Source organism: Dermochelys coriacea, chromosome 6 (genome assembly GCF_009764565.3).
Source record: "Dermochelys coriacea isolate rDerCor1 chromosome 6, rDerCor1.pri.v4, whole genome shotgun sequence".
Lineage (NCBI taxonomy): Eukaryota > Metazoa > Chordata > Testudines > Dermochelyidae > Dermochelys > Dermochelys coriacea.
Window position 1 is genome coordinate 6355142 of NC_050073.1, and position 17000 is coordinate 6372141.

Below are 17000 nucleotides of genomic sequence, written 5' to 3' on the forward strand. Positions count from 1 at the left end.
GCAGGAGAGAGGCACCTGTCCCTGGGCTGAGGGACGAGCTGCACTGGGCTGATGCTCTGCATAGCTAGGTAGTAGAGTAAGACACGTACACGCACATGCACGGGGCTTGTGAGCTCTGCAAGCCAGGGAAGGGGGTGGGGTAGCGCAGAGGGAGAGGCCGGGAGTCTGGACTCCTGGGTTCTCTGTGGTGGCACATCTCATTGTATTCTGTGATGGCCTGGCTCGGTATCTGCAGTAGAAGCCACCCCACTTTGATCCAGCAGCTCAGCTTCCTTTAACAAGGACACACAGTCCCTAGCTGTTAGGGCTCTGAATGAAACGTTTGGAATATAAACTGTGGTTTAGCCACGGCAGTGACAGCTGCCTGCATCTGCCGAGAGTCTGAGCCCATCGTTCCTTGAGGGCTGAAAAGTGTCTGTTCATCTCGGGGGGGATCCTGCTGATTGTGAAACCTAATGGTGCCAATTTAAACCTGGTGAGAAATTTTGCTGCTAATCTTCTTAGCCCCATAGTGCAGGGAGTGGGACTGCATTGGTCCCGGTATCTCAAAGCTGTACCTAGCTCTCTGACTACCTCCATATTATTCAGCCCTGCGTCTGTCTGGCTCTGCATGCCCCTGTCTGTCTGGGGATGCGGTTCAGGGGCCGGAGCCACTAGATGGCTCTGGCTCTGGGAGGCAAAGCTCGTGTTTTTCTCTCTCTCAATCTCTTCAGCACTTCCTGGTTGTGCAGCTCATGTCCTATTCCCCAGTCCCCATTGTGCCTCCTTTCTCCCTCCACGCAGCTCTACGCCCTGGGGCCATGGGGGCCTGGGAACCCTCTCTGAGCATCCCCTGGTGCCTGGGAGAGTGCATCAGCCAGCGGGTGCTGGGACTCAGGACTCCTGGGTTCTGTCCCCGGCTCTGGCAGGGGAGTGGGGTCTGGTAGGTTAGAGGTGGGGGTAGCAGCCGGAGGTCAGCGCTTGCCTTAGGCAGCTCTTCATAGTGGTTGTGCCTCTCTCTGCTCTAGTGAGGTTTATCTAGTCACCTTCTGGGATGCTCTTGCTCGGTGATTGTGAGAGACACGCCAAGCAGGTGTGTGGACTCGTTCCCAGGAGCCAGGGCAGACCCCACTCCTTGCTGTACATGTGACTTGGAGCCCTAAACCACCGATCATCCCTGAAGCTGGGATTAGCTTTTTCTGCTCGGTGTTTGCTGCCTAGTCACTAGAGCTGGCTGCAATTTAGGGGGCTGTTTTTCATGGAAATTTTGGAAAGAAAAGAAACCGTTTTTGTGTAAGTTTTCCTCCCCCTGCCCCCCTTCCTGGTTGGCAAAATAATTCAAGAGGAGTTTTTTCTCAGAACTTTCAGTAGTTGACCAATTTCAGCTCCTGGAGAAAATCTCCCGCTTGCCCTGCTCTTCCTCACAGGGGGAGGATTCCTGATTCCCATGGAAGCACCCTGCATCCCAGATCTCCAAAGCTCTGAGGACATGGATGGGCCACAAGGCATCCATAGAGGTGAGGGAAGCATTAAAGGCGCTCAGAGAGCATCTCTGAGCCTGTAAATATCCCATTGGGGCTGGGGTGAGCTCCCCTCCTCCCCCGCCACAGCCCCAGTTCTGTCCCATCCCAGTTCATTCAATAGCATGCCATAGATCTTGGTTTCCAAGTAAGGGGTTTTCTCATAGCTTCTTAATGTTTTTTTTGGGGTGGGGGGGTAGGGGGGAATCAGCAACACTCTTGAAATGCATTGTTTTTTGTGAAGTACCAGGCAATGTCCTCTTTCAAAAAGTCCACTGCCCACAACCAATATTGCCTGGGAAGCAGGTTGTCAGGCCCCAGATAATTTTATGTGGGTGAAACACCCAGGTTTTCAGTGGATGAAAGAAGTAGCTAGTGACCGTGATGGAAACCTGGGTCCAAGAGTTTTGAAGCGATAAAAAATGCTTCAGGCTGGAAGCCACAAAAGGAACATTTTTGTGGTGGAACTAGTTTTTCATTGTAATAGCCGCATTACGCCCTCCTGGCCATGGCATGCATGGATTGCACTGACCTTGACTTATTTCTGGCAGCAGCAGCTCTGGCCCTTTGCCTCCCACCTTTCTACGGAGAGCCGAGAGCAAAGACTACACAGGAGGAGAGATTTCACTCCTGCCCAGTTTAATCTCGCTACCAGCTCTAGTGGCAGGAAGTTGGTAATGAGGACAGAATCTGGCCCTTTCCACATCATAATGTCTTGGAATTTCATAGATGTCAGAGACAGCAGAGCCCATCGTGCCCATCCAGCCCAGCCTCCTGCCTAACCCAGGCCAGGAATCTCCCCCACCGATTCCTGCCTCTGGCCCAGTAACTGCTGGCTGAGGTAGAGCAGGGCTTTGAGAGAGAGACACCCCATCTCCACTGACAGACTCCCAGGGATGGAGAATTCACGCCGTCCTAAGGGGAGCTCTCCCAATGGTTCATTCTCCTCCCAGATAAACACTGGCCTCCAATTCCCAGCCTCCATTTGTCTCCCTTCTGCTCCCAGCCAGCAGATCTTGCTTTGCTTTTGTATTTTAAAGATCCCACCTTTTCCAGTTGTGCTCTCTGAGGTTACCTTTCTCCTAATCTTTTATGGTTTTTATGGTCACGGTGTGTCTGAGCAGTGTCCAGCACTACAGGGCCCTGATCTCAGTCACTGGGTGTCTGTGCAGCGCCCGGCACAACGGGGCCCAGATCTCAGTCACTGATCTCTCTCTCTCTCCCAGGATTCCCCTCTCCCAGCTGTTCATTGTCTCCCATTTCCTTCCCATAGGTGCTGAGATGCTGCACAGGGACGAGGAGGGGAGTCTGTGGCAGGATGAAGCATTTTCGGGCGAGGCGTCTGAGGGCCAGCCCAAGGCCGAGGCTCAGCCAGATGGAACACAGGGTGAAGGGAGCGCGGAGCGGAAGACATGCCCTGAGTGCGGGAAAAGTTTTGTCTGGAGCTCACACCTGGCGCAGCACCGGCGCACGCACACCGGGGAGCGGCCGTTCCAGTGCGGTGAGTGTGGCAAGAGCTTCAGCCGCAGCTCCAACCTAGTGAAGCACCAGGGCACCCACACCGGCGAACGCCCCTACCGCTGCCCAGACTGCGGCCGCGGTTTCACTGACTCTTCCAACCTGGCCGCTCACCTGCGCGGCCATGCCGGCCACAAGCCCCACCGCTGCCCCCAGTGCGGGAAAGGCTTTGCCCGGCGCTCCCACATCGCCACGCACAGGCGCATCCACACCGGTGAGCGCCCCTTCCCCTGCCCCGACTGTGGCAAGGCCTTCACCCAGCGCTCTGACCTGGTGGCCCACCGCCGCACCCACACTGGGGAGCGCCCCTACCAGTGCACTGTGTGCGGCAAGTGCTTTGGCATGAGTTCCACCCTGACGGTGCACTGGCGCACCCACACTGGTGAGAAGCCCTACCGCTGCCACCAATGCGGCAAAGGGTTCACCCAGAACTCGGGCTTCCTCATCCACCAGCGGCTCCACGCTGGAGACAAGCCCTACAAGTGTGGACAGTGCGGCAAGGCCTTCAGCGTCAGCTCTGATCTCCTGGCCCACCGGAGGGGCCATGACACTGGGGCTGCAGCCCACAAGTGCCCTGACTGTGGGGCTGGCTTCAGTGCCAGCTCCGAACTCCTGAACCACCAGAGCAGTGCCCATGGGGAGAAGATGCCACACCGGTGCGCAGCTTGCGGGAAAGCCTTCCAGCTCCGTGCTGCCCTCGGCAGGCACCAGAGGACTCACAGCCAGCAGAGATTGCACAGCTGCTGCCAGTGTGGGAAAAGCTTCCTGCACAGTTCGGCCCTCAGCGCCCATCTGAGGACCCACACAGGGGAGAAGCCTTTCAAATGCACCCAGTGCGGGAAGGACTTCCGCCAGAGTTCAGCCCTGATCAGACACCAGAGGACTCACACGGGCTAGGGACTGGCCACGGCTTACGCTTGGGGGTCCGGGGCCGGTTTGGAGATCAAGCGGAGCAGAGGACAGGGGTCAGATTGGGGTGGGTGCTGGGAAGCTGGGGATGGGCTCTGGAGGGAGGGACCTAGCACCTAGATGGAGAACTTGGGGGTGGGGCTGGGGACTAGGATGGGAAGGAGCTGGGTGCGGGGGCAGGAGGGTGAAGTGAAGTAAAGCGTGGAGTCTGCTTGGCATCCCCAGAGAGTATCACACACATCAGGGCAAAGCTTGGAAGTGGCACAAAAGTGAGTGGGTGGGGAATAACAATGGGGGCAGAGCTGGCTCATGGATTGCACCCCCACGCTCAGGATCTAATTTTTTGCCATATTTGGGGTCAGGAGGGAATTTCTCCCTGGGTCAGATTGGCAGAAACCCTGGGTGTTTTTCTCCTTCCTCTGCAGCATGGGGCATAAGTCACTTGTAGGTTTGAACTAGAGTAAATGGTGGATTCCCTGTAACTTGAAGTCTTTAAATCGTAATTTGAGAACTTCAGTAACTCAGCCAGGGGTTACGGGCCTGTTATGCAAGTGGGTGGGGGCGGTTCTGTGGGGGCGGTTCTGCAATGTGGAGGAGGTCAGACTAAATGATCATGATGGTCCCTTGTGGCCTTAAAGTGTATGAGCAATCGGGGTCAGCTGAGATCATTCGAACAGGGTGCTTTTTAAAACAGCCAAATGCAAGGTCATCTTTCTAGGACCAAGGAATGCAGGCCAGACCTGCAGCATGGGGATTGTACCCTGGAAACAAGAGGCCCTGAAAAGGATGTAGGCAAGTCCACTCTGCAGTGCATGGTTAAGAGGATAACTTGCTCCTGGGCTGTGTGAGCAGGGAAATACAGAGTCAGAGTGGAGAAGGCGTGTTACTGCTGCATGCAGCATTGGGGAGACGGTTCCTGGATCCTGGGTCCTGGGTCCACACTTCAAAAGACAGCTCATTTTCAGTGACAGGAAATGCCCTTTGCCATGCCCTGTGGAACTCATTGCCACCTGGTGTTTCTGAGTCCAAGAACCAAACATGTCTCAGGGAAGGGATTGGGGGACAGATGGAAAGAGGGCGCTTCACACCAGCAGAGGAGCTGCGCTTCGGCATCCAGGTGGGAAGCGAGAACGTTCATAGTTATCCATCATCACTAATTACTCCTGGCCCCGACCAGGAGCAAACCAGCTCCTCCCACAACTGCCCACTGCAGGCCTCACGCCCCTCCCTCTGAATGGGCTGCTCCTGGGCACTGGTCCAACTAGATGGGCCCCTGGGCTGATCCAGGGTTGATGTTGCCCCCATAGATTGTGAGCTCTTGGGAGCAGGCACTTTCTCATTGTTCTGTGTTCGTGCGGTGCCCAGCACAATGGGCACCTGGCCTATAGGCCCCACATAACTCAAATAAACAATAACAACCCAGCCTGGCGATGCCGGGGGGACTGCAGTAAAAGACTGCAGCTATTGGGGAAGGCAGAGTTTGGGAGGAGCTGTCTGTCTGTCTTGGTGGCAGGGAATGTGACATGGGGCCTTTCCCCTGTGGGGGTGGGGGGTGCTTCCTCCACTCACTGGACTGAGACCAGCTTTTGTGGCTGCAGAATCCAGTTTATTCAGACACAATGGCTGCCCCAAACCTACAGCCCTCACACTGTCTGTCTGCACAGTCAGACTTGTGCTTCCTTCTTGCCTAAAACCCTATAAGGAGTGCACCCCCCCCCCCCCACACACCCACCAGTGCTGCTAGGAGCAAGGGCCCAACAGGGGGTGCTGCAGACCCCTCCACACACAAAACCCCTCAGCCACACTTATGGCAGGAGTGAATTGTGGGAGTTCAGCCCTTGCCTCCCATCATGCCCCAGGAGGATGTGAGCAGGTTTTCCCACAGTGCTTAATGCTCCCAGGAGCAACACCATTCTGGGAATCCTCCCGGGGGGGGCGGGGGCTTGTTCCTCAGTAATTGCTGTGTGGAGCTGGGTGGAGGGGCATAGGGTGCAGGGCACAGGACACATGGTGGAGGGACACAGGGGGTGCAGGGCAGAAAGGCGCAGAAGGATGAAGGGTAGAAAGGGGCTATGGGACAGAGTTGGGGGGCTGAGGAGGAGGGGGCAGAGACATGAAGAGTTAGCAGTCAGAGGAGGAGGCAGGGGGATGAAGGGGTATGGAGCACAGGAGCATGGGGGGAGGGATGTTGGATGGAGGGCAGTGAGGCTATGGGGGGGACTAAAGGGTGGAGGAGGCAGAGGGGCGCAAAGGTGGCCCATGCTAGCTCCCTGCAAGGCAAGCTTATCCGATGAGGGTTGAGCACTGTGAGAGCAAACAAACCCTAAGAGGGAAACCTGGAACAAAGTGGGGAAATAAGCCCCCTGACTCCAAACATAAAATCTAGGGGGTTGGTTTTTAAAAAACGCTAAAAATGACAAATCAAATGTCATCAAAATTTTTCTAGGGGTCTCTAGTTCCCAGAGGACTCTGAGCCACATAGATTTAACCCCTGATTATCAAAGCCCTTGGACAGCAGGATTCAGCCTCCAGGGCACGGTGCATGAAACCCATCCCCTCAGAGCAACTGTCTCAGGCTCTCGCCAGACTCAGGCAGGGCAAGTGTCTGTGCAGTGCCCTGCTCAACAGGACCCCAATTCTGGTTGGATTCACAGTAATAATAATGGGCTCTTGATGGATCCCTCCTGTGATCCCAGACATTGTCCCTGCCCAGATGGTCTCTCAGTCTAGTTTTGGAGTCAAGTCCTGGAGTGCAGCACCCAGCAGTGAAGACAATACGGGGGCTCTAGGGTGGGTTTCTCCCCAAACTGTCCTTACTTAGGAGGACGATGATCTCTGGGTTCTGAATAACTCCCGTGTTAGTTCCCAAGGGTTTGAATCACAAGATGGTGCTGCCCCATGGGGCTGGCGTAGGCATGATGTACGCACACACCTGGCGGGGGTGGGGTGGAGAGGTCAGTAACTCACAACCTGCCTCATCTTTACATTCAGTTTATTCTAAAAAAAAAAAAAAAGGTCCTGACCAAACCAACCCAGCAGAGCGAGGGCTCCCTGGGGAGAGGGGGAGCGAGGGCATCCCACCAGGGGGCACAGACTGAGGCCCGACCAGTGCGGGTGAGCTCATCCCACTGAGCAACCAGACCCGGCCCTGCCATCTCTGCCCCACTTCGTCTCAGATCTGGGGTGGGGGGGTGGTAGGTGAAGGAAGTACACAAAGGCTGGCGGGGAGTTCTATGGTATACACACGCTTTCCGAGGCAGCATCCCCCCCCCGCCGGCCCTGAGAGCTGGGTAAGGGGAGGGGAGCTGGCTGGCATACCTCATCTCCCTGCCCTCCGCCCCCACTGCTGCTAGGGTGAGGGAGCCCCCCAACTCCAACAGCCTTGAGTGGTTCCCAGCTACTAGACGATTGGGGTGGGTGTTGGTGTGATGGGGAAGGGGCCACTGTCCCACCGAGAGGCCCTCTCAGGGACACTGCCCACCTCCATGCCATTCCCCAGCCCGTCAGGCCTGCTTGCCCCCCTCACACTGTGGGTCGAACCCTGAGGCTGGTGCCGGGGCACATGAGCCAGAAGAAGGGGAAGAGCGGCTCGGAGAAGGGGGTGCCGGCGGCAAAGGAGAAGATGGGCTCCATGCCCTCCGCCTCATAGAAGGTGATGCTCCCACCGTCACAGTCCAGGAAGATGCCCAGGAGCTGGGGGCTGCGGCTTGGGGACAGGCTGGTTTTGGGGCAGGTGTGGGCGTGGTACTGGCCCCTGATGAGGCACACAGCCCAGATGCCCTCCTCCTGCTCCATGCTGAACCAGCCCTTCCTGCGCAGCGAGCCCCGCGCTACGCCCAGCGTCCAGTAGGCCTTGTCGCCCGCCTCCACCTCCACCTCCCAGTAGTGCCGTCCCGTCCGCAGCCCCGCCGCGCCCAGCACACAGCGGTATGTGTCGAAACGCTTGGCGTGGGATGGGACGGCCCACTGCAACTCCCCCAGCCGCACACCACGATGGTCCTTGGACAGCTCCAGGCACATGTGGGCTGTCTCGGGGTCCAGAGTCACGTCCGCTGTATGGAGAGATGAGAGAGTCAGACCAGCGCTGCTGAGACCTGCAGCCAAACACTCCATGGTCCAGGGACCCCGTGGCCCCACCCAAGGGCCCTGGCTGCAGCTCTGCCCTGTGGCCCAGCTCCCCAGAATATAGCCCCACACCACACCAAGGTCCTACCCCCCAATCAGAGCTCCAGCCTCTGTATCAGGGCCACACCTCCTGGGTGTGGTCCTCTGTCCCAGCTAGTGGCACCGAGACCACTTAGAGATTAATGAGTCTGTTCTACAGCCCTAGCTAAGAGCCATGCGGCTTTTAGCTCATGCAGTAGAGACTCATGCATTTAGCTCCAGAGGTCACAGCTTTGATCCCACCAACGAACGGGGTCTGTGGGTGTTACCCCTGCAATATGGCTCCCAGAAAGTAGCCTCATCCCATGCTGTGGCTCTACCCCTCACTATGGCCCCATGCCCACACATCATGGCTCCCCACTTCAGCACTGTGGGCCTACCTCCCCTCATGTACAAACCACGCCCTCCCTACCTGCCTGCACGAGATTCTAAGGCCAGAAGGGATAACTGTGACAATCTAGCTGGCCTCCTGTGTAACACAATAACACAAGACGTCCCTGAATTAATTTCTGTTTGAACTAGAGCAGATCTTTAAGAAAAAAAAAACAAACCATCCAAACTTGAATTAAAAATGGCCAATGATGGAGAATCCACCACAGCCGTTGGTAAGTTGTTCCAGTAGCTACTCACCCTCACTGTTGACAAGGCACGCGGTATTTACAGTCTGAGTTTGCCTAGCTTCAACTAGCAGCCACTGTATCTTGTTAGACCTTTGTCTGCTAGCTTGAAGAGGCCTCTATTATTAAATATTTGTTCCCCATGTAAGTACTTATAGACTGTGATCAAGTCACCCCTGAAAGTTCTCTTTGTTAAGCTAAATAGACTGAGCTCCTTGAGTCTCTCACTAGAAGGCAGATTTTCTAATCCTTCAACCATTCTCATGGCTCTTCCCTGAACCCTCTGCAATTTATCAACATACTTCTGGAATTGTGGACACAGGACTCCAGCTGCAGTCGCACCAGTGATAAACACAGAGGTAAAATAACCTCTCTACTCCTACTCGAGATTCCCCTGTGTATGCATCCAAGTATCACATTACTTCCCCCCCACCCCTCCGCCCAAACACACAAGGGGTGTATATTCTTCTGTTCTCCCTGGGTTCCGCAGCAAATTCCATCCCGTGCGGTGTCACTCACTCTTGAATCTCTGTAGCATTTTCTTCATATCCAGGCAATGCTCAGGGAACTTGTATTTATTCTTCACTTCAGTGGAGATGGCTTCTGGCTCCCACAGTTTGATAGTTTCAGCACTATGGGGAGAAATGCCTCGTTATCTCAGCTCCCAGTACACCCATCCATAGCAGAAACGGAGCGGAGATGGACCATGGTCACCTACCTGCTCAGTGAACGCCTCACACCCTGCAGAGGAGAAATGGAGGAGAATCAGTGTCTGCTGTGAAAAAGGCTTGTTTGGTGAATCCTAACATGTTCCATTTGGGGTTTTATCCAACCTCCCTCCCACCCAGCCCAAATTTTTGAAGAAAACAAAATCATTTTCAGTAGAGGGAAAAATCCCAACTCATTTCCCAACCAATTCTACTAGTTAGCCCCATTTAACAGATGGGAAAACTGATGCCCAAAGAAGGAAAAGTCACCCAGAGGCAGGCTGGGATTAAAGCCCAGGCATCCCACATCACTGCCCTGTACCTTACCCCCTTGGCCACCCAGCCACCTGCTGACACACCCAACTCACTCTCACCTCTAGCAGCTCCACAGACGATTTCTGGCACTTCTCCTCCAGCTCTGCGATGAGTTTGCCCAGGGCAGAGCTCTGCTCCGAGAGGTCAGCTAGGTTGGCCTGGACTCTCTGCACAAAGTCCTTCTCTTCCGTTGCCAGTTTCTCTAGCAGCAGCTTCTCCTCCTCGGTCAGGAACTGGCGGATCTTCTCGAACTCTGATACAATGATCTGACGCTGAACCTGCACTTTCTCCTGCCAGGAGAAGTAAAAAAAATCCAACAGGGCTAAGGGAAAACTAAATGCTACTTACACACCAACCAGCCAGCCAATCCTTCCCTACACTTTTCTCATGGAAAATGGTTTTAATAACAGAGAAAAGTGAGAAGAAAGGGATAGTTCCCCCCCCCCCCCATTTTCTCCAAATTGTTTGACCTCCCCCCCACTCCACTATCCAGGTTTCGAAAAGTGAAACAAAACCAACATTTTTTATTTAATAACTGTACAGATTCCAAGGCCATAAGGGACCATTAGATTCTAGTCTCACTTCCTGCATAGCTCAGCCATTGAATTTCACCCAGTCACCCTATCCTGAGTCCAATAATTTGTGATTGACTAAAGCATTTTCCAGAAAGGCGTCCCATCTAGATTCAAAGCCATCAAGAGATGGAGCATCCTCCACTTCCCTTAGGAGTTTGTTCCAGTGGTTAATCACCCCTCATGTTAATAACTTATGCCTTATATCTACTTTGAATTTGTCTGGTTTCCGCTCCCAGCCATAGGCTCTTGTTCTGCCATTCTCTGCTAGATCAAAGAGTTTTTTAGTAGCCAGTATTTTCTCCCATGGAGGTACTTCTACAGCACTATCAAGTCACATCTCAGTCTTCTTCTTGAGAGGCTACAGAGATTGAGCTCTTTAAGTCTCCCATTGCATAATTTGAACCAAAGGGGAAATTTCATATTGGCTCAGAATGTAAAGAAGATCTTCATTTCATTCTGAAATTTCCCATCAAAAATCAAGAAAGGAGAGATGGGAAGGGAGAAATGGATCTAGGTAAATGCTTCTCAGAAACACTTAAAGTACAATGAAAGATGCATTTTTTTGATGCCCTGGCTTGACCCCTGTGTGATGAATGAAGAGGAGGGGTAGCTCTCTTTTATGGACATCCAGCCAGACAGTTAGCTACAAAATCCCTGTTAGTAGCTGTTCTCTACTTGCTTTACCTGTAAAGGGTTAAAAAAGCCCATAGGTAAAAGGAAGGGAGTGGGCACCTGACCAAAAGAGCCAATGGGAGGGCTAGAACTTTTTAAAATTGGAGATAAAACTTTCCCTTTGTCTGTTGTTGTTCTCCAGAGAGAGGAGATACAGAGCAGCAATGCTGTAAGAAGCTAAACCAGGTATGAAAAATCATCAAATCATACCTAGGAATTACTTATCTGAAACCCCAGATATGTAAGTAGATCAGGGAATGTCTGGGAAGACGTGATTAGGGTTATTTCTTTTATTTCTTATTGGCTTGTGGACTCCTCTGTGCTAACCCCCAACTGCTTTTGTTTTGCTTGCAACCATTAAGCTGGACCTCAAGAAAACCATTCTTGATGCTTAATTATTATCTTTGCTATTTTTAAATCTAGCAATAGCCTAAGTTCCAGATGTATTTTCTTTCTTTCTTTCTTTCTTTCTCTCTTTCTCTCTTTCTTTCTGTTTTTAATAAAATTTACTGTTTTTAAGAACAGGACTGTGTTTTTGTGTCCTACGAGGTTTGTGTAGATGTTGTTTAATTAGCGGGTGGCAACAGCTGATTTCCTTTGTTTTCTTTCTCAGCTCTTCCCTGGAGGGGGGTGAAAGGGCTTGAGGGTACCCCACAGGGAGGAATTCCCAAGTGCGCCTTCCTTGGTCCCAAGGGGTTTTTTGCACTTGGATGGTGGCAGCATCTACCCATCTAAGGTCAGAGAGAAGCTGTAAACTTGTGAGTTTAATACAAGCCTGGAGTGGCCAGTATTAATTTTTAGAATCCTTGCGGGCCCCCATCTTCTGCACTCAAAGTGCCAGAGTGGGGAATCAGCCTTCACACCCTGCTAGACAAGTTTGCCCAGGGATGACTCGGTCCCATTGGGAGTGGGGGGCTCAAAGAGGCTCACACCCTCAAGGGAGAGGGAAAGGTTTTTGAGAGCTAAGGAGAACTAGACTGGGGAAAGTTGGCAGGATTCCAGGTAACGCGGATCTACGTGGAGACCTTTTGATGAGTCAGGGTCCTTCTCTCTGAAGTGCTTTCTCCAGATGGTTACAGACACATCGCTATTGCTATAAGAAGTCTGGCTACTGAATGGACTGTGGGTTGGGTGTTCCCCGAGGGACAGCCCACATGTGCATGATACACAGGGCACTGCAGGGCAGGACCCGGTCTGAGAGTGCAGGATCTCAGGATTCCACCCGAGAGAGATGGAGGCTCACAGCCAGAGCAGGGTGTCCTCAGAGAGCACAGGGGGACAGAGGAGCAGCATCCCTCAGCCGTGCTCTCCTACATCTGTGCTAATGTGCTCCCAGACCCCCACAGCAGCTACAGCACATGTATGCGTCTAGTAGTGTCTGCTCCATCCCTGGGAGTCTGTCAGTGGAGATGGAGTGTCTCTGTCTCAAAGCTCCACTCTAGCTTAGCCAGGAGCTATTGGACCAGAGGCAGGAATCCTGGGGGAGATTCTCTGGCCTGGGTTAGGCAGGAGGCCAGCCCTGATGGCTTGGACATCTACAGTCACTGAACTAATAAATGTAATCTTTTAGAGGCGGATGCTTTGGTACCCTGGGTTCAGTCCCCACAGATCCCTGAGCCAGGGTCATCACTAAATATAAAAGAAGTCGCCAGTTAATACCTTGCTATTATTATTATTAATTTGTATCATGGTAACAGCTAGGGCCCTGTCGCACTGACACAAGGCGACCAAGAGCAAGGCCTCAATAGGTTGTGGTTGAACTGGAGTGGATCTACCTTCCCACCAGGGAGACACTCACCTGCCCTTCCTTGATCTTCCTGTTCTCCTTGGCCTCCAGCCGCTTGGCAGCTTCCATCTTCTTCCTGAGCTGAGTCAGGGCTTGCTGGACTTTGGTCTGAGGGGGAAGAGCAGCACAGGTCAGGAGGGCATCCGGGAGGGCCATGCACCTGCCACTGAGGTGCTGACCACATCAGGCTTCCACCAGACCTGTGATCTGACCATGTAGAGGGGGTTGTAAGGCTGCTACTGCATCTCAGCTAATGCCCCCTGGTCTGTAAGCTCAAACAGGAATGGTGTGTGGTTGAAGATCCAGAGGTCTGAGATCAAGGACGCTGGAACAGGGGAGGTCAGGGGGCCATGGCTCCCCCAATCTTTACTGGCCATAAGAATGAGTGACGGAGAAGGGGCAGAGAGGAGTGTGTGGTGGGTGGGGTCTTGAGGGAAGGTGGTGCAGGAGCAGGTCCTTGGAGGAAGAGGTGGTGCAGGGACGGGGCCTCAGGGGAATGGGCGGTGTAGGGGTGACATGGGGGTGGGGCCACAGTTTGGGAGCCTGTGGGCCCCCGCACTTTTAAGGCTCTTCCACTGATCCTTTCTGGGATCAGTCACCAGGGGTGTCCCTTTGTACCAGTAAAGTGAGCCATTGGCCACACACAGGCTCCCCTATAAATAAAGCCTGTCCAAAGATTTGCTTAGAAGTTCCCCTCCCACACAAAGAAAAATGTTGTTGTTTTTTTCAACATGGACGATTTTGTGAAAAATATTCATGTTTTTCCCTGAAAAGTTCCCTTGGTTGCAGTGAAGAAACCCTAAAGCCGTTGTTTGGTCTATTTGTGTCAGAGCTGGGAACTCAACCAGGTATCCTCGGGGCCTGCCTCGGGCATGGACAAGCAGCCCAGCCTGCTGAGGGAAAAGCGTTTTCTCAAACACAAGAAAAGACTTGTAGCCCCACTCAAACTTTCAGCAGTAGAGAGGAGACCCCAGCTGTGCCTGTGATTAGCACCCAGCTCCCCAGCAGATTAGCATCCAGGAGCCCCTGCACCCATCAGACTCTCACCCTGTATGTTTGGGCAGCCTTCTCCATGGGTGCCACCCTGTGTTCCCGGTGCTCTTGGGACTCCCGGCACAACATGCAGATGGTCTTCCCGTCCTCCTCGCAGAACAACTTGAGCTGCTCTTGGTGATGCTGGCAGAACGGCCCCACCTGCTCCTTTCCCCTCGCAGCCCTCAGCTCCAGGATGGTCTTTAACATGTTGGCCAGCAGCCAATTGGGCCGGAAGTTGTCCTTCCTGAATTTCCCTTTGCAGACGGGGCACTGGACGGGTCGACCAGAGCTTTCCTCTTCACATGCCTCACAGTGTCGACTGATGCAGACACGGCAGAAGTTATGCCCGCAGTCAATGCTCACCGGCTCAGTGAAGCAATCCAGGCAGATGGGGCACAAGACCTCATCCTTCAGTCTCTCCACAAGGTTTGCTGAGGCCATGATGCTGCTACATGGCAATGTCCTGTAAAACAGAGTGCTTATGTTCATGGCACACGCACAGAAATGAGATAAAAACATAAAACTCTCTTGCTGGAAGGTTGCAACGTGATGCTACTTTAATTCCTAGAATTCAGAATAACACTCCTCAAGAATCCCAAAACAGAGAGAGACAAAGCAGGCTGCTCCCTAAGGCAGTGAGGCCCAATTCACCCACCTTGCTCTAGGCTGGCTGGCTGCAGACTGACTGATCACACACTCCCCTCTAGAGCCCCTTAGTCTGCAAACAGGATCAGGAAAAAAAACATTCTTAAAGTGATAGCTTGCAATGCAAACACAGTCCTCAATACACCACACAAACCCAAGAGCTTTTTTAGGGATCCAATCAAGCTTGCTTTATAGCGACCCAAATTCTACCTAGCGAGAGGAAACTTCCTCTGAAGGTGTGTTATCCTGCATGTGTAACCCCCCAGTCAGTGCAAGGCATGAGTCTATTACAGCCCAGACACTTTAGCTCTAGCTATATGGACTCCATCACCACAGTGTCAGCTGCCTCACTATCTTTATGAGTCCCTGTGCTAATCCCCTTCCTTCATGGGCCATGGGGAGAACAGGGTTGCCTGCACTGCCCTCAACATGCTCACACATGCAGCTCTGCACTAAGACAATGGCTGTAATCAAATATCATGCTTCAGGGTTACAGCCACTGAGGAGGTCAGGAAGGAATTATTTGTCTCCATGCACAGTTTGGCCAGATGTATTCTTCATTTCCTCTCCATCCCCCTTTCTCTGAAGCATCAGGGATTGTCCATAGCTGGAGACAGGACAGACTAGTTGTCTGAGGCTGTCTGAAGAATGCTCTCTAGCTATGTGGCTGTGGGTCTTGTTCTCATGTGCAGGAAGGACTGTTCCCCAGGTCAGATTAGCAGGGACCTTGGGGATTTTCACTTTCCTCTGCAGCATGAATCACCTGCCAAGACCACATGGGCGTTTCTCACCTAATCAATTCCCTGCCATTGCAGGGGCCTCAGGGGCCCCTTGGTCTCAATTGTTCTCTGCCTGGGATACTCAGCTATTTAATCTCCCAAAGACTGAAATGTTTTAGTCTAATCTAAGTGATTGGGCTCAATACCGGGGTAACTGGGTGAGATTCTCTGGGCTGGGTTATGCAGGTCAGACTAGATGATCTAATGGTCCTTTCTGGCCTTAAAATCTATAAAACAGCATTGTAGTGATATTCACAGCCCCGCGTGAGGCAAGGCACAGCTGTTACCCCCAGAACAATTCACTGACTTGCTCAAGGCCACCCGAGGGACCTGTAGCAGAGCAGAAATTGAACCCAAGTCAGTGGGTCCCAAGATAGCAGCACCCAAACCACTGGACCATCATTCCCCTCCCAACAGGAGTGCAACAGACTTGCGCTTTTGGCTCTGAAGGCTGCTGTGGTTGGGCAGGATGCCAGCTATGGCACTTGCCCTTTCCCAGCGCTGCCAGCTCTCATGAGATTGAATGCTTTTTTTCAAACCCTGACTCCTGCACTCCCCGGATTATGGGGGAATCTCCGGTTGCGTTTTGAAGAGTTAGTTAAGAGTTTAAGAGTCAGCTGACAGAAACATGATGACTCTACATGGCACTGACCCCAGAGGACAAATAGACTAGTTGTTTGTTTTTTTTGAGGTCTCCTGATTTATGGGGTCCTTCCTTAAGTCAGCAGTGCCATCTTCTTCTGACACAGCTCGTACAGCCATGGGGCTGGATGGGGCAGCGCCCACAGAGAATACAGGATCAGTCCCCTACCTGCCAGGACAGCAAGCACGACCGCGGCCATCTTATCTGGCTTGGGCGTGGGGGAGAGCAGGACTGTACCGAACTGAAAACACCAACCTCCCTAGCTAGAGCAAAGGGCCAGAGTTTGGAGCTGAGGTTGTAACAGGCTCACATCTGCTGTGCATTAGGCCAGCAGGGGACCGCACCTGTCACATACAGTGACCAGCAAGGGGGTCCCACCAGCACAGAAGGGACAAGCCGGGGCGGGAGACAGAAATAATGTGGGAAAGACTGAGAGCGCAGGGGGAAGGGTGGAAGACAGGAATAAGGCAGACAGAAAGAGAAGGGCAAGGAGGAGAAATGGAATTCTTTACCTCCCCGAAAGCCTGGGCCACGTGCTCAGGTCAGCGCTCCAAGCTCATGGCAAAAGCTCCCAGCACAAGGTGAAGCCAGCAAAGTGAACTTTGTCCTTCCTGCTGCTTTCTGTGCAGAAGGCGTTCCCAGTTAGGGCTGCTGGAGCCTCCAGGCATTATTAAAGGTCACGTCGTGTGATGAAACCTCCAGGAATACGTCCAACCAAAAGTGGCAACCAGGAGCGGGCAGATTGTGCAGGAGGAGGGGGCATGGGGCAAGAGGTGCAAAGAACGGCAGAGGGTGTGTCCCTGAATGGGGATTATTAGTGCCTAGACACAACCACTACCCTTGCTGGTGTGAATCAGCTGTTATTCCACTGGAGCCAATGGGCCAGATCCTCACCAGGAGTCAATCAGCTGTAGCGCCATTGATGTCAGTGGCCCAGATGCCGACTGATTGTGAATTGGCCATCACTCCTTTGGAATTAATGAGGCCAAATCCCCAGCTGGTGTCAATCATCCATAGCTCCATTGGCATCAATGGGGCCAGATACCCCAAAACTGGAATTTTTAATCAAAAATGTTAATGAAAACTGATTTTTAAACTAGTTAATGAATTGCTATTTGAAATGGAAAGATTCTTCA

The 17000-nt window shown here is 52.9% G+C and overlaps 2 protein-coding genes across 2 annotated transcripts; one reads left to right on the top strand and one right to left on the bottom strand.

Moving 5' to 3' along the window:
- Positions 1–646: 646 nt before the first annotated feature.
- On the top strand, positions 647–5429 carry LOC119856538 (oocyte zinc finger protein XlCOF6.1-like). Its single transcript, XM_043517301.1, has 3 exons — positions 647–922; positions 1407–1496; positions 2773–5429. The coding sequence occupies exons 2-3, from the start codon at positions 1427–1429 to the stop codon at positions 3912–3914; spliced, it is 1212 nt and encodes a 403-aa protein (XP_043373236.1). The 5' UTR covers positions 647–922; positions 1407–1426; the 3' UTR covers positions 3915–5429.
- A 1472-nt stretch (positions 5430–6901) lies between these two features.
- Positions 6902–16479, bottom strand: LOC119856534 (E3 ubiquitin-protein ligase TRIM58-like). The gene is made up of 7 exons (XM_038404146.2): positions 16377–16479; positions 13810–14260; positions 12775–12870; positions 9789–10019; positions 9426–9448; positions 9227–9339; positions 6902–7978 (listed from the first exon to the last, which is right to left on the bottom strand). Exons 2-7 carry the CDS (start codon positions 14236–14238, stop codon positions 7449–7451), a joined length of 1422 nt encoding a protein of 473 aa, XP_038260074.1. The 5' UTR covers positions 14239–14260; positions 16377–16479; the 3' UTR covers positions 6902–7448.
- Between the last annotated feature and the right edge of the window lie 521 nt (positions 16480–17000).